The sequence below is a fragment of the Oryza brachyantha genome, chromosome 1 (genome assembly GCF_000231095.2).
Source record: "Oryza brachyantha chromosome 1, ObraRS2, whole genome shotgun sequence".
Classification (NCBI taxonomy): Eukaryota; Viridiplantae; Streptophyta; class Magnoliopsida; order Poales; family Poaceae; genus Oryza; species Oryza brachyantha.
The window spans coordinates 22698089-22718881 of record NC_023163.2 but is presented as its reverse complement, the minus strand read 5'-3'; the positions used below and the strand labels follow the sequence as shown (position 1 = coordinate 22718881).

Below are 20793 nucleotides of genomic sequence, written 5' to 3'. Positions count from 1 at the left end.
GGCTGTTATATTAGTATGACAAATTTCATATGTTCTGGGGCTGAGGCAACAGTTTACACGTGTAACTATGTGTGGACTAAGAGCTTCAAATAAAAAACACAAATTCATTGTCTTGTTTATTTAAAACTGAAGCTCATGTCATGCATACGTTTAAGGCAGCTCAAACTCAGCTGCTCAGACGCAAACGTATATCCGGTCAAAAACTTATTTTGAGAACATCATCGCCATTTCAGTAAGGATGGGAATGGTTTGGATATTAATCAACCTAAACCTTTTTTATTAAGTTTATAAACCTATGGTCTAATAGGTCAATCCCCAAGCTCATTACGTGAATAATTTATCCATGAATAACAAAATGGGTAATCTAGTCGGTAAAAGAAAAGACATACATGAGTTCCACATGTAAAAATAGATCAAAATTTATATAAAAATGTTCTTCTATGTAATAAACCATCCCACCAACTTTCAGTCAAATTTTTTAAAAAAATTAGTGTGAGTATGAGTTTAAAAATTTTAGGCCGAGTGTATACATATTAAATGATTATTAATAAAGTGGGTAAAATGAGTACGACGGCTAGAATGATCAATATATGGATCCTAGGTACTTAAGGTTAGAACTATTTGATCCATTTTAATTTTAGTGTTATCATTTTAAATCTACTGGAGCATATTATGGATGATATGGATAAACGGACAAAACCTAACCATTCGTCCATTCCCACCCTGACTTTTCAGCATGGGCGAAAACAATTAATTAAAATGGCACCGAATGGTTGCATGTTTGATCATGATGTAAAAGTTCCTTGTTTTTATTGGAGAAAAAAAAGCGAAACATCAGCTTAAAAGACCACTTCTCTTATGTTTATGAAATCATGATGGATAAAGATGGGATGAAAATAAATGTACTCTTCGCAAAAAAAAGATATACTATAAATATAAATTACTTGGTCCTGACTTTGAAAAAGAAAACACGTTGCAAAAAAATTATAGTCATCTCTCTCCCTCTCTCTCTCTCTTCAGACGAAGCTGTTTTAGAGTGTAAGGGGTACGTTTAGCGCACATAATCACATCCACTAGCTAGCGCTCCTTCGTGAAGGCTGCAGTTGTACTTGTTTATGCTTCTAAATGATGAGAAATTGAAGCCACTTTTAAAATATATAGAAAGAAGACAAAATCATAATCGAAGAAACTTATATTCCCTTTCAAAGAAGCTTGATAAGTTTGAATACCATTGTACCAAGATTTTGTCATATGCATCTTCAGTATATCATGGCTGGACTAATGCAAATTGTATGTACAATATTTCCGTTAAGAATAGATCACTCACGAATAAATACTAGTAACAACATTGTTTTTTTAGCATGTACTATTTTTATTGGTAAGTAGGAAAGAGGTGACAAATAGATTGTTATTTTCATATAGCTAGGTCAATATATGATCGAATTGCTTAATCTTGTACCCAAGCAGGTTATTTGCATACTTCTTAAAAAAACTCAGAATAACAAGCAATTAAGTCGAGATTCAAGAGAAGGTGTACAAAAGAAGCACACATCATTTGGAAAAAATGTTGCAAAAGAAAGGAAATACACATTATTTGAAAAAAAAATAAAATAAAACAATGTTGCACACAACGTTTGGAAAAAAAATTTAAAAAAATAAAACAAAAAATGTTGCTGCCCAGGATCGAACTGGAGACCTTCAGTGTGTAAGACTGACGTGATAACCACTACACCACAGCAACTTTCATGTCAAATACGGATATATTATTTATTTATTATTTTCATTACTTCTATCCGAAAACCAACTCGAATTTTTCCACAGTTGCCTTCCAATAAAATAATTTGCTTACCACCGACTCCAGTAATTTGATATAGGTTGATACTACCTTCCAGTTCACCAGCGCTGGTCTGGGCCTATTTACAAGCGAACCCGCTCTATGACAGCGTGTGGATCTCTTTATTCGTCTTCCCTATGGCTATCTGACAATGTATATACAGTCGAGCTATCATTCATCTGAACTTGCAAGACCCTCTTTAAAGAGGCCCTAGCAGACTAGAGCTTATTCGGAATGAAGGTTTCTGCAAAGCAGATTCAGAATTGCTAGCAAAACTGGACGTCGTCTGACCAACACCAATGCAAAATTTGGACCATACCCTACAACTTCCAGCCTGAGATTATGAGGCATCATACATAAACTGTACAAGAGGAAAATCGAGGCAGCGCCAAATGTGTACAGCTACGGAGCATTTGTGCATCCACGAACACCACTACTCATCTCAAGAGGAAATAAAAAGAAAAGGAAACTACACCAACTTCTGAGTGTCCTATATCCTGATGCGACGATAATGGCAAAAATCTGGAGTACGTGGCATTCAACGTCTGTATGATGTATTCCTGTTCTCAGGAAACCCTTGCTTTAACTATCAAAGAATGAGCGGTGTTTCCTGCAACGTTACAATCCAATTTAGCCTTGACGAGGAATACTAAAAAAAACAGCAAACACGAGGACCAAAACAACTCAATACCAGTATCAATCCAAACTTATTCTAGAAAGTATGCAATATCAGGGAGCAGCTTTCAGAGCAAATAAATGCATGTCCACATGTGTATGCGAGTTCATGCACTATCCTAAGCAAAGACGTTGGCTTCAAGTTTGAAAGTCAAGGTTAATCTTCAGGCACTTTCAATTTGATGGTTGTGTTCAACCTTCCTGGAAAGATATTTCCTCATTCTGGAGTTGGATTATCTCATTCCGGAGTGGGATTATATTTTGCAAAACTTAATTCTGATGACATCACATCTACCCAACAATATTATCTTCCCACCCCACCTCATCCAACACAAAAACGTTGGAAGATTGTATGCATTACCTAAGTGGTTTTTTGGAAATTGCCAGTAAAACTTGAGAGTTCAGAATTGTCAGCGGTTCCAATTTCTAAATTTGCAAATTCCACGGCGTCCTTGGCCAAACGACATACGAATAGATTCCACCATATAGGATACAGGAGTTTCTGATAACGCAGTTTCATGTTCCTGTTACACAAATTTCCAAATAAATAAATGCATTCAGTGGCAGTAACAAGAAAGATGGCTAAAGTGTGTTTACCAATTCAGCAAGCCTGTCATCAAAGCTACTCTGACTATCAATAGATGGCATAAATACTTTTTTATAAGCTTTCCTCAACATCTGTACCTTCATTTATGAAGTGAGACAATATTATATAAGGCAAAACAAAATAACTGGTTGCAAATATCTAGCCACTAAGTTATATATCAGTAAAAGGAACACCGGGCAAGTACTCCCACACAACTTAGATTCAAGTACTAAAGGAACATAAAGACTTCAAGCATGTTATGAATAAAGGTTACACATTTGAGAAGTATATAGAAACCTCTTGGTCTGAGAAACCATTGCGCTTAAGACCTTCAAGATTCAGACCACGAAGCTCTGCTCTATCACCTGCAACCATCATGTACCTTGGCACATCTTGTGCAACCTGATTCGAATTGAACCAAATGAATTTGATACACTCAGACCTTTTTATTCAGAGTTCATAGACTGCAAGGAATTGCAGTGCTGGTATAAGTGAACAGCTAAGTATGGTCGGAACTACAATGTCATCAGCATCAAACAGGAATATTGTTGGAAAGAAAATATATGCAAAAGGACTGACACTTGACATGACACAAGCCTGGTGTACATACTTTTGAATGATCATGCATCTATTTCTAGAAAAAAAAAGTATCATCACATGCAGTGCATGCTAACTCTATGACTTCAGTTCCCAAGGCCTGCTTCTTAGTCTTATTTGATCATTATCATTACTTGTAATTTGTTGATATAAGAACTTTAGTAATTTTACAGAATTCAGAAGAAAGTTTATTGACACAACATACCACAGCGCCTCCACCAAGAAATGAAAATGACCCAATATGACAAAATTGATGGACAACAACAGCCCCTGCAGTACGGGTGCAATCCTGAAACAATGAATTCCATCAATAAACAAATGGGCTATGGGCCAAGAAAATGGATGAAGATTATCATGGTAAAATATAAAAATAATCACCCACTTCAACAACAACATGCCCAGCAAAAAGAGTATTATTAGCAAATATGTTATTGTTGCCAATACTGCAATCATGTGCTATATGGCATGAACCCATTATAAGATTATTGTCACCAATAACCTACAAAAAGATGACTGTTAGTAAGACGGCGAAAGTGAGTTCAGTGAAAATCTTGTGACAAGGGATCTGAATACCGTGCGGTCACAAGATTTAGAAGACCGATGAATAGAGCAGTACTCTCTGATCTCATTATTATTACCAATCTGTAGAAAGCATTCATCTCCTGACTAAAATGTAGGAAACGCATTAAAGTTCAGCAGAAAGCATAAAAAATGCAAGTAGCTAGATGGCATATTCATAGTCTAAATTGGAAATTATGAGAGGCTGTGCCTATATTTTAATTGAAGATTTGCAATATTAGAGATGATGATTAAGGTCCATAATTCATAGACAGACTTTGCATTCAAGAAAACCAAAACGCTACACAGCATGGCATCATCACTAAAAATCTGGTGATAAAAGAATCTAACCTTATACTTAAGATCTTGGCACTTCACACCAATTGCCGCGTGGTGTCCAATGACATTGTTTTCACCAATAATAGTCTTCCCAGGAATGTCTGCACCAAGGATAGCGCCACTGCCAGAAAGTTAAATTCCACATTATATTGTTCACATGTCATAAGAGTCAGATTTTCTTTAAAAAAATATGCAAAATGATGTATTCTTTAATATTGCAAATTTCAGTCTTAAAATGGTGCTGGGTAAGTGGGTATGGCTCGATTGTTGATAGAAAAGATATGGCAAAAAATTAGCTCGGTGTAGTGGGGAAAGAAAATTGGAACTACTGCAGTCCTGGTAGAGAGACTAATAGGGGATCTGTACTATTTAAAAGTGCCTTATAAAACAGCATATTAGCTCCACCATCTGGAGCCTGTAAAGATACTGAATCATGATAGCACTAGTGATAATCCAATCCACTTACTTTTACTAGAATTTCTATTGGGGGGAATCGATTTTTTTTTTATCTATCCTTCTTCATTTTCGATATCATGCGAATGTTCTATTTTCAGTATCACAATCAAAGGAGAGGAAAACAGGAAGTCGGGGAAAATGAGATCTTACGTGGAAACAACACATCTCTCTCCTAGTTCGGTATCTCCCATGACATGGCTCCCAGCGTGTAACTGGCAAGCATCACCAATCCTTGCTGAAGCTCCCACAGTACAAAACGGGCCTATTGAGACATCCTACAGAACGGTTCAAGGCACATGTGCACAATGATTTTCTACAAGAAAGCAGTGAATTTTATACGAAGCACAAACGAATAGTATCTCAGACGATGAGCATTTGCATCAGCCAGGCAAAGGTAAGCACGCATTCTACATGGATCGAATCCAACAGCCAAGCACGTAGGCTCCACGACATATTGGCCGTCCGTGCTGCATCTTTTTGAAGTACCACGAACACCGGTGCCAGCGCAGCGGCAGCTCATGATCTCGCGCAAACCGGCGCGCGGGAGGGAGGGAGCGAGCGAGCGCGGAAGGCCTCACCTGTCCGATGACGGCGTCGGGGTGGACGACGGCGGCCGTGTGGATGAAGCTCCTGTGCGCCTCCCTCGCCGTCGCCGCTCCCTCGGAAGCGCCTGCAGAAACCCAGGGCGTGAGAGCGGTGGAGAACCGGAGATCGTAGTTAATCCGCGGGAGTAGGGGAGCGTACTTGCGTGGAGACGGCGCGAGGAGGAGAGGAGGAGGCGGACGGCTCGGGTGGCGGCGGCGGCGGCGGCCATGGGGAGGGAGCGGTTTGCGTTACGGAGGGTGGGAGTGGAGCGGACCACCCGGCGGCGACGAGGTCTTTGGTACAGCTGCTGATGCGTCGCGCTTGCGGGTATATGATGACGCGTACATCAGTCACGCAACACAGCGGGGAGGCGTCATCCAGCAACATGGTTGCACGAGTGCGCTGCACTTGCACACCGCTCAGCAGCACACGGACGGAAGAAAATTTGTTCGTTATCAGGACGAGGATGGGAACGTCGCTTCTAGTTTTGACTTTACTAATGCTATTTTAAACTGGTGTAATATATTAAACGTTATTTATCTTATTTATTTAGAAAAAACAATCCGACATTAATACCACCTCGAACAATAGAGCATACTATCTCTAAGCATTATAAAAGACAAGATCTAGCTCTTAGTAAATAACTTTTAGTACAAATGACCCTCCAATTCATTCTCACTTGATATTAAAATATGTGCAAGAGGCACCTTTCAAAAGATAGTTTTTATCTCTCTTTTATTAAAAATTTTTTATTAAAAATTGTATAGTATAGCTTATAAATAACTTATAGGTACCTATTAGAGGTGGCCTAACACTATTTTTATGGTGAAATGGTATTTACGCCCCTAGCCGATTAACTTAAGAAAAACACTGTCCTCAATAAGCATTGTCTCGTTGCTTTTACTAGCGCTACCTTTAATTTTTTTTCCGAAGTTGAATCCATATTGTCGTGGTTAATCAGAACAAATAATGGTGTTGCAATAGTAGCCATAGGGGTGGTGACATCCCGGAAGCACCACGGCCGCACGAGTTGTAGTCGTCGTCGCTACAAGGTCAATCGATTTGGCTTCTGCAGTGCTTTCCGGAGAACCATGGATGCGCCGCCACCGCCGTGAAGGGGATGCCTCCGTTGACAGCTATGGATGCGCCGCCACGCGCTGCCGTCGACCGCTATGGATGCGCCACCACGCGCTGCCGTCGACAACAATCCTTGGGTTTTGCTACTCTACAGTCCTTCTCCACCTCAGTCGAACCTTGCATCGATCCAAACATCAATCCGAACGCGAAAATATGATTTTACCCTCCCATCGTTGCCCACTCGCGCTACCCACTCCATAACCAAGCTAGTAACTCAAGATACCATACAATCGTGACCGTTTGATCTGTCATCACTAATGGTCAGAATTTTAGTACCTCATGCTACTAGTTCCTCACGGTACAGAAGGAATGACCAGAGCAATGCTTTATTTTTTAGTGTAAAAGTTTAGTACCTTAAGATACAATATATTTTAAGATACTAAAATTTTGCAAGTTTTGCTCCGGTTCAATAAAAAGCACCTTGATCTTTGGTTAGCTTAATTAGTGTGTGTATAAATAGGTAGAAGTGAGGTTTTGAACCTAGGCTATGTCAAAAGTTTATATGGTTTAGTTTACATCGTCAAGGGAAAAATACACCGACAACCTCCAAATTAATTGCTTAAACAACTTGCTAAGAAGTGAACCAACAAAATGGCTAGACTCTGTCTGTTGACATTGCCAAAAATCTATATTGTTTGTGTTTGATGTGCCATATACACTTAGAGTTTGACAATACCAACACAAATTCCATATCAAACCAACCCTTCTGACAAGAGCCGGGATCGCTTCCTTTTAGGCAGCATATGCGGCTGCCTTGCAAGCTTCTCGTAATGCGTCATGTAGCAGTAGTAAGGAGGTATGCTAGATTGCCAGTCCAGGACATCAAATTTCTCAGGAAGCTCAACATTTCTAGTAAGAATATCACTTGATGTAAACATGCGTAGATCAGCCGGCCGAGCAGAACTTGACTGATAGATACTGTATCTTACTGCGATGACACGCTGATTTTGAGACGTCCAAATGAAAGTAAGTCCATTTCTTTTTCGGTAAGCGTAACTTGGGTGTTCACCTAGCACATATATATGCTTGTCTGTATAATATTTAAGGCATTTGAGAAACCTATACCAGAATTGAGCACTAGGATTAGACCTGAGTATACCACCAAGGATGTGCAGTGCCATGAATGATCCCTTCAGCACGGTCACGATCTCCATACATATGGATGCTAGCATTGGCTCATCTTCAGGATTTGTGCTCCCAAATGCAATTGTCTTGAAGAAATACCAAAAAGCTTCTCTTGGAAGAAAATCCAAATGAAGTGCTTCTGTTGTCCCAAGAGTCGCTATCTTGTTTGATCGACTCGTTAATATGATCTTACTCACATGGTTTCCTCTTAAGCTGTGCAATATTCTTCTCCATGTTTTGTCATCCATATCATTGACAAGTTCAATGATAACCAATAATTGTTCGGTTGATGCAGGGTTTCGATGTTTGATTACACCATTGTCGGCAAGAAGCTCCATGTCTCCACCCCCAATACTATCTGGACCATAGAAAACAATCGTAAAGTATTTACGCACCCTTTCATCATGGCAGACATGCTCCACAAGAGTTCTCTTCCCAACCCGGCCAGGTCCAATGATCGGAAGTACATCAATGCCTCTTGCACAAGGATGTTGTGGTTGCAGCAAGAAGTTGATGACCCTCTCCTGTTCTGCCTGGCGGCCAAACATGCAGTTCTGCAGCAGCAAGTAGCTGCAGTAAGGTTGACGGATCACACGAGGATAGCTGCTCACAAACACAACAAACTCCTGCATGTCTGAAACAGCTCTTTCCAGGTCACCAAGCATCTTCTGGAGCTCTTTTTTCTCCGAGACTTCACATACAGTTTTCCTTGTTGCACTGGAGGAGCAAAACCGTTTCGATGGATTGAAAGGGGACGACAGGTCGAGAGAGTGATCACGCACCTCGTCTTGAGCATGCGCCTGAATGACTCGGTGCCTGAAACTATCAAGGAAGTAGTAACCTCTGTACATCGTGGCTCTCACCACCCTGAGCTGCAGCAGCATCGCTTGGTTTGTGATGCGCCTCTCGTCCGCCTCCTCGACGATGGCCTGGATCCGCAGCAGCACACGATGCAACCGCTGTAGGTTCTCCTCCACATCCTGCTGCTGCCGTTGGTATCTGTCAATGACGAAGGATATAGACCTGCTAAGAAGATCACCAAGAACAGCAGAAAAGAAGGTCTCCATGGGGAGGTGTTAGAAGAATCAATCAGGCATGCGACTTATAGTCTTATACAGAAGGAGCTGTCATATTGCCGTTGGATTGCATTGTAAGGCCGCTGTTTAGGTCATTCATTGACAGCGACAACTAGTTTGTTCCAAATTTTTCAGCCACGTATTCTCTCTTCTATTTGAATTTTTAAGATTTTTGTTTTTTTATTATAGCTTATCTTTTCGCATTTGCTTTTAGTTTGCTAAAATTACATATATATAAAAATTTCGTTTGCAAATTATTTTTTGTTAGTAAATATAATATTTGATTTTTTTAAATAAAAAAGTCGAAAAGTTGGCTCATTTCATTGTTGGGTGTTGGCACAACAGTGGAGGGGATGGGCGATTTTCAGAGCACGTGCAAGACCTTAGAATAAGCAAGCGTCAGCTCGCTTACGCTTCAGAGTCAAGTAATTAACAGGTCATTGGTAAATTACTCTCCATGTCGTATTATTATTCGTAGACAAGACTGTTATGTTCCACGTTTTCCTTGACTTTTGGCAAATCTTTAGAGCTGACTTCGTCTCTTTTGTTGTCCTGTTCTCATTCATGACCGCCAAGGAAGATCACCCCAAGATTATTCTTAAAAAAGTCAACTTTAAAATTCGAAACCATATTGGGTTATAATCTATACTAGATTGCCCCCACGCAGTTTTGCATGGAGCAAGCTAGCTTCACATAGAGTTAGATTCAATACATCACTCTGAAATTTTATTTCTATATATACCATTGTATAGAAGTATAGTACACAACTTTTAGCTTCTATTTTTATAAGTTTTGGAATTTATATACAACACTCAAATTCTATTTGAGCAATTTGGTACCGTGATAAAAAAACTATAAAATCAATTTCAAAATTAAGTTTTAAAATTTAAATTTTAGCTTATAAACAATTGTAATTGTAGCCCCAAATTTGGAAGAACTTCGCTCCACCGAAGTGCCGATACTTCACATAGTTGGTCGCCCATTGCCGCTGCTGGACAGGCAACCGTCTGAGCAAGAAAAATCTCCCCCATCGGCCGAAATGTCTCTTCTCCGATCACCACGAAGAAGCAAACGATCACATTCTGCTGGGCTGTCTAAGAGACTCCTGCAACTTTGGTGGACAGTGCTTCTGGGCATCGGCCAAGCGAAGGAATAATTAATTTTTTATTATTTTTAAAAATAGTGCTAATATATTTGTCACTGGGCTCATATATCATAGACATATAAGAGCTCATATGTCATAAACAGCAGATGACAAATATGTTAGATATTATTTCTTAAGAGTGACAAGAAGTTAAATGCCCTCAAGCGAATCGCTTCCCCTCGGTGACACAAAATTGTCTCTTGGTGGTGCAACAAGCGGACGAAAATTTGCTTGGCGCCTCGCAGAGGATTCGACACCATCGTCGTCGTGCTGGCTCGGACAATTTGGAAGGAGAGAAACGAGAGAATATTCGATGGTTGCAGCAGAACGATGGTCCAGGTGGCTGAAGATGCTGCAATTGAGGTGGCACTATGGCGTTTTGCGGGCATGCCTGTCTGACAAAATTTAGGGGTTGGGAAAAAGGCCAAACGGCATATTTATATAAAAAAATAATTTATAAATAAAAATTATATATATATATAAGAAAATACGCATACCTTGCTATGTAAATATATTACAAAATGTTATAGTATTTCTTTCTCAACTATATTAATATCACTTGTTTGAACTAAATATGAGCTATTCTATAATATAAGGAAATATGATAGGCTAATTTAAAAAAAACCGTAGAAAGCAGTGAAGTGTTAAATTTACCGGCACCACCACTAGAGACATTTAAAGTAGTATAGATATATTTTTAGCGATCTAAAAGGTAAGGCTGAAAATAAACTTTAGCGAAAAGCCTCAAAATCAACTCTAAATTTAAGGTTAAATATTTATATTTTGTATTATAAGCATAAGCAGAAGTAAAAAGATGAGGATGCTAGTTCACCCATAGATCGCAGCGTCTACCAGAAGACATAGACTTACAATGCTTTGTTCAGTCCTTTTCCTTTCCATTGCCCTTTGTAAATAACTTCCTGGCTGTTGTAAAAGTTTTTCCTCCCCCTTCATCAATAAAAAAGATATGTTGTTGCGTATTCTCAAAAACAAGTTGCAATAATAAATTAAACAGTAACTCACTACTAAAAAATTTAGTCTACATTGAGAAAGTTATGTGCAATGAAAAATGTAAGCACATTCCTTATTTTTATTTGTCTAATGATTAGTTTCCTCTTTAAACCCTGCTTAACAATCCTATGTTTTGCAATATTGGGAGTACAAATCTACACGACATGCACACATTTCAAGGTTTAAACTTTACAGTTTGTACTAGTCCCGTCGTAAAATATAAAAGACTTTGGATATATATTTGTACTGACAAAATCTTTTGTATTCTGAGATAAGTTACTTTTTGCTAACAAATAGCTTAACCACACGTAAGTTTAGTGATACAAAGTGGAACCACTACAATTATGATTCGTTGTACCTTCGTTTGGTCAAGATTTTTGTATTTAATAAGAGATTTGCTCCAGTCCAACAAAAGTATCTTTAGGCACCGGTATCTCGAGATACCAAATTGTTCTTTATTATTAGATCTAGCTGAGCAGGATGTGCACTGTTAGATCTAATGATCAAAAATAATTTTGGTACCGCGAGATACCGGTACCTAGAAGTATTTTTTGTTGGACTGAAGCAAATCTCATTTAATAATAATTTGTTATGAACATATTTAATGTCGAACTCAATATAAATGACCATGGTAAAATGATGCCTTAAAACAAAAGTTGAAATATTGAACTCCACTCACTCCACTCTCTTTTTCTTTATAAAACAACCCTTCTTATAACCCTAGCTGGGTGGACAAATTTTCATTAAGTGGGTTTAAAATTTACAAGTGAATTATTATAAATTGGACGTAAAATAAAATGTATTTCCTCTGTTCCACATCATACGACTTTCTGGTCTTGATTAAATTCATACGTGTGCTAATGAATTTAGACACATATACAAAACACATACGTCGATATATGAATAAATCTAGACAAATCCAGATTGTTTTATAATATGAAACGGATGGAGTACCATTCTATTTATTATACAATGATATAGTATATCCCAATGTAGGAAAAGAACATATAGGTCGAGAGGATCGGATAACAGAAGATAATATTACATCCATGAAAAGAGATGTACACGACTAATAGTGTAGTTTACACTGTAGAAAGGGGAAAACAAGGGAGCAAAATGCATGTTAAAATAACTAGCTAAGAACTGAATCAGCATATTCACGGAACTATCAGTTGCTGTTACGAACCAACTCTAGAGTGACATAAAATAATTCCAGATCAAACTAACCCTTCTGCCAGCGGCCTGGATCGCTTTCTTTTGTTAGGCAGCATCTGCGGCTGTCGTGCAAGTACCTCGTAATGCGCAATGTAGCTGTAGTAAGGTGGTATCTTTGATCGCCATAGCAGGACATCAATTTTCCCCTGAATCTGAAAATTTCCAATAAAAACATCGTTTACCGGTACGATGGATTGATCATCCAGATTCGCAGAACTTGCTTCATAAAGCCTATATGTCACCGCATATGTTGCTGTGGTGACAAACCGATTTTTAGATGTCCAAATGCTCGTGCGTCCGCTTATTCCCCTATATACTTCGCTTGGGTGTTCACCTACCTGACGGACATGCATATCTGTGTAAAATTTGTAGCATTTAAGAAACCTGTACCAGAATTGAGCACTAAAATTAGACCTGAGTATGTCACCAAAGATGTGTGCACCCATGAACGATCCATCCACCATGGTTGCAAGCTCCATACATATGGATGCTAGCTTCGGCTCCTCTTCAGGATTTGTACTCCCAAATACTATTGTCTTGAAGAAATACCAAAAGGCTTCTTTCGTGAGGAAATCCAATTGAAGCGCTTCTGTTGTTCCAAAAGTTGCCATCTCTTTTGATCGACTTGTTATTATGATCTTACTCACAGTAGTTATGTGGCCATCTCTCAGGCTGTGCAATATCCCCCTCCATGTTTCATCATCCATATCATTCCCAGGTTCGATGATAACTAGCGATTGTTCCGTCGTGACAGGATTTCGATGTTTGATCATGCCGGTGTCTGCCAAAACCGTCAGACTTCCACCCCTAATACTGTCTGGGCCATAGTAAACAATTGTAGAGAAGCATCTACGCACCCTTTCATCGAAGCAGACATGCTCAACAAGAGTGCTCTTCCCAACTCCGCCTGGTCCGATTATTGGAAGCACATCGATGCCTTTAGCAGCACCAGGAGGACGTGGCTCCAGCAAGAACTTGATGACCCTCTCCTGCTCTGCCTGGCGGCCAAACATGCAGTTTTCCAGCAACAAGTAGCTGCAGTAGGGCTGGCGAGGCACACGAGGGTAGCTGCTCACAAACACAACAAACTCCTGCATGTCTGAAACTACGGTTTCCAGGTGATCGAGCATCCTCTGCAGCTCATTCTTCTCCACGGCTCTGGGCAGAATTTTCCATGCTCCAGTGGAGATACAGAGACGCTTCAATGGGCTGAAAGGGGACAGGCCAGGAGAGTGATCACCCACCTCGTAGGTAGCATGCGCTTGAATAGTTCGGCACCTGGAGTTGTCGAGGAAGTAGCACCCTCTGTACATCGCGTCCCTCAGCGTGCTAAGCTGCTGCAGCATCACTCTGTTCGTGATGCACCTCCCGTCGGCCTCCTCGACGACGGCTTGGATCCGCAGCAGCACGCGGCGCAGCCGCTGGAGGTTCCCCTCCTCCTCCACGCCCTGGTGCTGCTGGTGGCATCTGTCAATGGCGAAGGAGATGCACCTGCTGAGAAGATCACCAAGAACAGCAGAAAAGGTGTCCATGGTGGTGACACAGTGAGGTGTTGTGACTGAAAACAATGAAATCAATCGGGCATCCGACTTACGCAAGGGGTTGTCGTGTTTTTTTTTGTTGAATTATGGCATTGCAAGGCCGCTGCTTTCTAGGTCGTTCATTGACAGCGACCGCTTGTTGGCTCCGGACTTTCATCGGTCTTTTGACTGCACAATCGGTCGTCGATCAGTGGCCAACGAAAGCCTCGTCAGAGGCGGTGATTTTCCGCGCACATGTTGGACCTTTGAATTAGCAGACGTTATCTTGCTTGCTACTGATGATTTGCTTGAAGAATAGATTGTGTTGTTCAATGTTTTACTTTGACTCTTGGAATAAAAGATTGGCAGAGAAGCAAGACTCTGCCTAGCAAACCTTTGGTGCTGATTTTTCTTTTCTGAATTTTGAATCTGAATTTAGGATCCCAGTGAAGGGTTACAAAGATTGTAAAGTCAGCAATATATAGACCACACCAGAATTCTACATAGTGAACCGCATGGATGGGTCCAACCTGCTGGATCATGACAATATTTTTCGACACAAGTTTGACAATATCAACATAATTTCAGATCAAAGTAACCATCCGATGCTGGGAAATGCTTCCTCTTAGGCACCATATATGGCGACTGTGCAAGTATCTCGCAATGTGCCCATAATGAGGTTGCCCGACTGCCACAGTAGGGCATCAATTTTCTTTGAGGTTTCAGACTTCCTTAAGAATATCACTTGATGTTATCTTGGGAAGATCATCATGTCGAGCAGCACACCTATTACCAATTGCAAACCATTGAAACAATCAGGTATTCACTAAGCAAAACGGTATGTCTGTCTGTGAAATATTTCAAGCGAAGAAAAACCTTGTACCTGAACTGAGGATTAAAATTAGATCTGAGTACACCACCAATGTTCAATGGCATTTGCTGCGATGGATGATTGGCTTAACAGGGAGGCAATCTCCATACACATGGATGCTCTTCTGAATTTGTGCTCCCAAATGCAACAGTCTTAAAGAAATACCAAGAAGCTTCTTGGGTCCGAAAATTTAGCTGAAGAGTTTCTGTTGTTCCAATTTCCAAAAGATGCTATCTTCTCTGACCGACTGATTATTACGATCTTACTCACAGGCACTATGCAGCATAACCTCAGGTTGTGCGGTATTCTTCTCTACGTTCCATCATCCATATCATATACAAGTTCAATGATAGCTAGTGACTGTTTGCCTGAGGTAAGATTTTGATAATTGATTACACTGGTTTCTGCAGGTACCAAATTTCTACCCTTGAAACCATTTCCCCTACATACAATGATTGAGGAGAAGTGCTTACACGCCCTTTCACCATAGCAGACATGCTCAATAAGAAGTTAATGACCCTCTCCTGTGCAGCTTGACAACCAACCATGTAGTTTTCCAACAATAAATGACTGCAATAAGGTTGGCCAAACATACGAGGGTAACTATGAGAAACCTAACAAACTCTTTCATGTCTGCAACAATGTTTTTCGAGGTACCAACCATCTTTCGCAGCTCTTTTATCTCTTCCCCTTCCAATACTATTTCCCTTGTTCTAGTAGATAAACAAAACCACTTTGCTGGCCCAAATTGGATCAAGGGGTACAAGTGATCACAACTCACCTTGAGATTTTTCTGGGGTAATTTGGTACTTGAAAGTTGAAACTATCAAACATGTAGTAGCCTTGTACATCGTCGCATTTCTCATCTGAAGTTGTAGTATCATCACTTGGTTTGTGATGTGCCTCCTAGGCCTCCTCAAAGGTGGTTTGGATCAACAGCAGCACGTGGTACAGCAATTGCAGATTCTCCTCCACACCCTGGTGCTTCCAGTAGTATCTATCAACAAGGACATGGAACTGCTGACAAGATTACCAAGAACTGCAGAAAGGAAGGTCTCCATGGTAAACTGTTGTGAAATTTTTTGCCGGGTTGGCCGAAAGCAACCAACCGAAATTCATTAAGACCGAAGGGGGAATGTACAGGTGAAAGGGGGTGCAGTACAACGACAAGATGCTGCCGAGGCTTTAGCCAGTAACCATGTCCAAAGGAAAAGAAAACAAGAAAGAAGAACAGAGTGGGGAGAGGGTTCCTCTATGGCCCTCCCTCAGCCTTCTCCATCATTAAATATGCCCACTTCTTTCCAGATTATGACCTCAGCTCGAATGCCATTGTAAATCTGGGCTGTTGTGCTCAGTTTCTGATTGAAGATTTTGCCATTCCGCTCCTTCCAGATTGCCCAAGTTAGGTCTTCGTGCGACTGATCTTGTAGCGGGCAATCCACTTGAATCCAACCCTTGATCGCTACCCAAACTTGTCGAGCGAAAACGCAATCCGAGAAGAGATGGCGGCAAGTCTCTTCTTCCGATGTGCTGAGTGGACAGAGCTGCTGGTTGGGCCAACCTCTCCTGCTGAGGTTATCGGCTGTGAGGAATCTACCTCTCGTAGCCAGCCATACGAAGAACCTGACCCTTGGTGAAGCTCTAGTTTCCCAGATCAGGTTCCCCGGCATGCTGGCCATTCAGGCCATGAAGAAACAATCGTTTTTGACACATCGAAATCATTAGATGGCTGCTATCTAGATAGCATGATTCTACAAAGGCACTGTGAGGCATTGACTATAACAGTTCTTCCAGAATATACTTGACTAAGAACAGTGAGACAAAATAGCTTTGCTATAACTATAATCAGACATAACATGCATTAACCTAATCAAAGGAAGCTAACATACATTAACCTTTATCAAAGGAAGCTATTCATTGGTTCATTGCAGCAAGAATGGGTAAGTTCAATGTGTATTAGCACCTAGCACTGTAAGAGAGCATGAAATTCTTTTTGCCGGAATTTTTTGTATTAACAAGCAGAGGGTAAACAAGCACAGAGTCAGCAACGATGTTACTGATCACATGCCACACTCTGGCACTCGGCACTGAGACCTGGACTGCTCAATAGTTGTTTTTAGAATGGTGACTAGTCAATAGTTAGATCAAATCATAGTCATTAATTGAGGAAAGTGCCCCAGTCGCTAGCCGAGTGTGGCATTTCATCCCCAATACCCATAGCAGCTTGGCAGGAGATCTCGATACAACCTGGAAAAAAAATACTACGAGCGTAGAGAGCGCGACATCTAGGGCACCGAAGCTCCATCTGTTCGAAGCCACAACAAATTTCAACACCCAATAGCTCATTAGGTGTGATATTTACCCATCACGCCGGCGCGGAAAGTCAGGCGGGGAGGAGGACCGGGCCGGCGCCGCAAACCAGCTCGGCGCGCAGGGCCGCGGCGGGGAGCGCGCTGCCGAGCTCCAGCGCGCGGCCGGCGACGGCGAGCATGGGCGGCAGGAACTGGATGTGCAGAAGCAACCACTGCTTCCGCCAGGACCACAGCGCCGCCGCGGACGCCCGCGCCGCTCGCCGGCCGGCGGAGATCGCGCCCGCAACCATCGCCGGACCGGATGCGGCGAGAGTGAGAGAGAGAGAGAGCCCAACTGGGCCTTGGAAACATGATGCTTGCTAGCGAGCTGCGACGAAGAAGGCTGAGGCTTATGGGCCAGTTGTGGGCCTGGACTTCGAATGATTTGTGGGCTGAATACCATCCATCTATTTTTTTTCTCCCAATGACCTTCTACTCCGGTTAAAATGGCCACTTGGGCTTTTCTTTTTGTTGGAAAAAATATATTATGAGAGGTGGAGCGACAAAATAGTATTATTATGCCACAGACAGTTAAGTATTGTATTCCAAAATATGTTAAAAATTGGTTCATGATTTGTTATGCCAGAGCTAAAATACCCTACCAAGCTTCCATAGTGAGGATCAACGTACCTCACAAATAATAACAGAGTTCACAAGTTTCAAGTGTGCACATCATGAGTTAGCACGACCACACATGATCAAACTAGTACCCTAATGTATCTTCGACCTAACCAATTCTAGAACAGCACTTGTGAAAATATTCCTCTTTGTATGACTGTCTAGTTTGGCAGCATAGTTGTAACTTAGAAAAGAAAATATAGAGGATATGAACGCCGCTTGCCAAACCGTCTCTACATATATCCATATTATATATAAGGGCGACTGAACATATCCAACTCAACCGATATACCTAACAAACAGGGGTGGATCTACCACCGGGGCTAGGGGGCTTTAGCCCCCCCTCTGTCCGATCTGCGCCATTGAAGCCCCCCTTAGCCCCCGCAAGAAAATTTCTAGTATTACTAAAGAGAAGTAAGGGCTAAAAACAGTTCTTTTTCGTTCAACCTCTCCTAATATTTTTTCTTTTGGATCTGTCACTGCTAACAAACTAATTAATTACCAATTTACGCACTAGCTAGCTAGTAAGCATGCATGCATCGACTCATCAATTAAGGCTTCAATAAAGCACGGTCAATCGGTTATAATAAATTAAACATGCATGGAGGAGCCATGTATAAATAACCATGCAGACGCATCATAACGGACAGTATCCCTCTAGCTAGCTAGCGAGTAATCAACAGACAAGCAATTGCCGTGGCTCATCCACGCTCTGCAATCCTGGGAGTGGCAATATTACTTCTGATGTCCACCAGCCAGGGTGGAATGGGTGGGGGCATACGGTAAAGCCACCGTTGTAGCAGAGCTGTAGGAGCAGTTCGCGCTGCTGGATCCACCAGCCGTATGCTCCTCCCAGAGTTGCCGGAGCTGTCTGATCAATGGAGTCAAGCACTGCTTCACGTTAGCAAGCTGGAGAACGTCGTTGGATCCCCTGTCTTCATTAGAACTACATCTTTCACTTGTATCGTGAAGTTTTGCATACTAGGGATGTATCTGTAAGATCATAGTCATGATCTATATTTTATGATGAACAATTGGCTTGTAAATTGATAGATTTAGTTTGGAAACAGTTATTGTGTTGGTGTGAGTGTGTGTGACTAATGTGGGTTAGGTTGTGATATCTGTGCCCGGAAGCGGTTGGTTTGTCTCTGTGTGTGCTGGTGACTTGAGGTCAACTGTGGTCAATGGCTGGTAAGGACCATGACTAGGTTCCAGGGAAGAACTGAGGTCTGGATGGTCGGGATGCGGACCATGACTAAGTTCAGGAAGGAACCGAGGTCTGGATGGTCGGAATGCCATGTGACATGGTTGGAGTAGAGTCGTGATTCTCAGAGGTCAATATCGGTCACCGGCGGTGGAATCGTGACTAAGCTCAGGGAGTAGCTGAGGTCCGGACGATCAAGGATGCTGGGTGACGATGTTGAATACGAGATGGCACATGGTGGAGAAACACCGTGTGGGATAGAGTCGTAACGGGCTTCACATGTTGCATGTGTAAGCATCGGAAAATTCGCGAATTAAATCGGATCAAGATCGGATGAGAAAAAGCGAAAAGGAGTTGGTCGGGTTACTGTAGCCGTGCGGGTTATTACTGTAGCGCAATCGGTTACTGTAGCACCGGTTCGGTTACTGTAGCGCGGAAGATAAAATCGGATTGCAGTTGGAGATAGTTTTGGAGAGATGAGTCTTACTAGGATAAGTAGTCTGATTTCTAGTCAGAGTTAGATTTTGTTGATATAAATAGGTACCGAGGGGTATGCCCCCGGTGTGCTTTTTGTGAGATTTAGAATTAGAAAATTTAAGTTGAATAGTTGTTGGTTCTAGATCAACAATTTTGAGAGGAGCGTTGTTGGTGCGCTTTGTAAATTATAGTTGATACAATAAAGTCAAGTTCATTCGATTTACGTCTTCGACTTTCATTTACTAGTGATTTTATGGATTCTGACGATCTGATCGGCGCTGGTGACTTTCTATATTTCGACGATCTGATCGACGGCACAGGAGCGGCGAGATAAAGGTAGCGGTGGCATAGGAGCGAGGCGATCAAGATACTCTTCGACAGAGGTAATTTTTTATTCCGCGAAAGATTTTTGGGTTTTGGTTTTCTCTACCATTCACCCTCTCTCTGGTAGGTCTGTTTAACTCTGTTTCGATCCTACAGTATCAAACTTGACATATTATTTGTATTATAGTATGCAATCATTTGTGTATATGAATGAATTATTCGAATTTCCAAATCCAATAGGCACAATACTTGCTTTGGTCCGTACGTCATCTTTGATAACGTGTTATCCTCCAGAAGTAGGTAGTGTAGAAAACCCAAAGTTACATGGAACGTTTATCTAACAAGCCATTATTTTTCTGAAGCTTCATGATATCCAAGTTAGTAGATAATTTCTTCGTATGTTCTGTCTTGCATCCATCAGATAGAAGTGTCTCTGAGTCATTCACCAACTTAGCGAAGTTTTCATAGCCTTTATCACTGTAATCAGGCTACTCAACATCATACAACATTGCGCTAAGACTATCGTTGTCAATGTCGACCATATCACCGCCTGACGGAAAGGGACAACCATGTCATCATTATCTTGCTCCGCAATTTGAAATTTCAGACTTAGTAAAACATAGAAATGTTATAATTAAGACTAAAAACTAAGTAAAACTCAGTATTTACTAATATGAATTTTGGATTTATTAAATCAAAAAATCTCTTTCAATATTTTAAATGTCATTAACAATACCATGCAATAAACACTTCGAGCTAATCCCCATAAAATCCATGCATTTTAATGAAGTAACTTATTAGTTACTATTAAGGCCATCCCACTCAAGAGCCGAGGAATGTGTTTTAAATTCTTGCGGCAATGTTTGTGGAGTCATGATGTATATTAATTATATTTTAATTTATATATTTGTGGAGTATCACCTGTTAATCTAATTTTTCAAAATGTTTTCGGATGAAGTGCAACGAAAGAGTGGACAACCTCTCAAAGAGTTTTAGAATACTCTGACATGTGAACCATGCCCCCTGACCCATCGAACCAAGATGTATTAGAGATTTAAAAAAAAACGAACTTTGTTTGGCGTAAACTAAG

At 41.1% G+C, this 20793-nt stretch overlaps 3 protein-coding genes and 1 non-coding gene across 7 annotated transcripts; all 4 read right to left on the bottom strand.

Moving 5' to 3' along the window:
- Nucleotides 1-1668: 1668 nt before the first annotated feature.
- TRNAV-UAC lies at nucleotides 1669-1741 on the bottom strand. Its single transcript has one exon. It is a non-coding gene; the product is annotated as a tRNA-Val (tRNA).
- A 288-nt stretch (nucleotides 1742-2029) lies between these two features.
- LOC102720108 (probable acyl-[acyl-carrier-protein]--UDP-N-acetylglucosamine O-acyltransferase, mitochondrial) lies at nucleotides 2030-5920 on the bottom strand. Of its 2 annotated transcripts, XM_015838468.2 has the most exons (11): nucleotides 5790-5920; nucleotides 5624-5715; nucleotides 5196-5320; nucleotides 4602-4710; nucleotides 4266-4358; nucleotides 4075-4191; nucleotides 3898-3981; nucleotides 3393-3497; nucleotides 3107-3193; nucleotides 2871-3033; nucleotides 2030-2444 (listed from the first exon to the last, which is right to left on the bottom strand). In XM_015838468.2, the coding sequence occupies exons 1-10, from the start codon at nucleotides 5857-5859 to the stop codon at nucleotides 2920-2922; spliced, it is 996 nt and encodes a 331-aa protein (XP_015693954.1). In that variant the 5' UTR covers nucleotides 5860-5920; the 3' UTR covers nucleotides 2030-2444; nucleotides 2871-2919. The 2 variants fall into 2 exon arrangements, with proteins under 2 accessions (XP_015693954.1, XP_015693959.1); XM_015838473.2 differs by lacking the exon at nucleotides 3107-3193.
- A 1372-nt stretch (nucleotides 5921-7292) lies between these two features.
- Nucleotides 7293-8959, bottom strand: LOC102718220 (putative disease resistance protein RGA4). 2 transcript variants are annotated; one of them, XM_040520018.1, is made up of 2 exons: nucleotides 8675-8959; nucleotides 7293-8446 (listed from the first exon to the last, which is right to left on the bottom strand). In XM_040520018.1, the coding sequence occupies exons 1-2, from the start codon at nucleotides 8957-8959 to the stop codon at nucleotides 7460-7462; spliced, it is 1272 nt and encodes a 423-aa protein (XP_040375952.1). In that variant the 3' UTR covers nucleotides 7293-7459. The 2 variants fall into 2 exon arrangements, with proteins under 2 accessions (XP_040375952.1, XP_040375951.1); XM_040520017.1 differs by having other exon boundaries at nucleotides 7293-8959.
- Nucleotides 8960-12072: 3113 nt separating this feature from the next.
- LOC102717941 (putative disease resistance protein RGA3) lies at nucleotides 12073-17347 on the bottom strand. Of its 2 annotated transcripts, XM_015839412.2 has the most exons (3): nucleotides 14742-17347; nucleotides 12753-14644; nucleotides 12613-12676 (listed from the first exon to the last, which is right to left on the bottom strand). In XM_015839412.2, the coding sequence occupies exons 2-3, from the start codon at nucleotides 13868-13870 to the stop codon at nucleotides 12673-12675; spliced, it is 1122 nt and encodes a 373-aa protein (XP_015694898.1). In that variant the 5' UTR covers nucleotides 13871-14644; nucleotides 14742-17347; the 3' UTR covers nucleotides 12613-12672. The 2 variants fall into 2 exon arrangements, with proteins under 2 accessions (XP_006644638.1, XP_015694898.1); XM_006644575.3 differs by having other exon boundaries at nucleotides 12073-14644.
- Between the last annotated feature and the right edge of the window lie 3446 nt (nucleotides 17348-20793).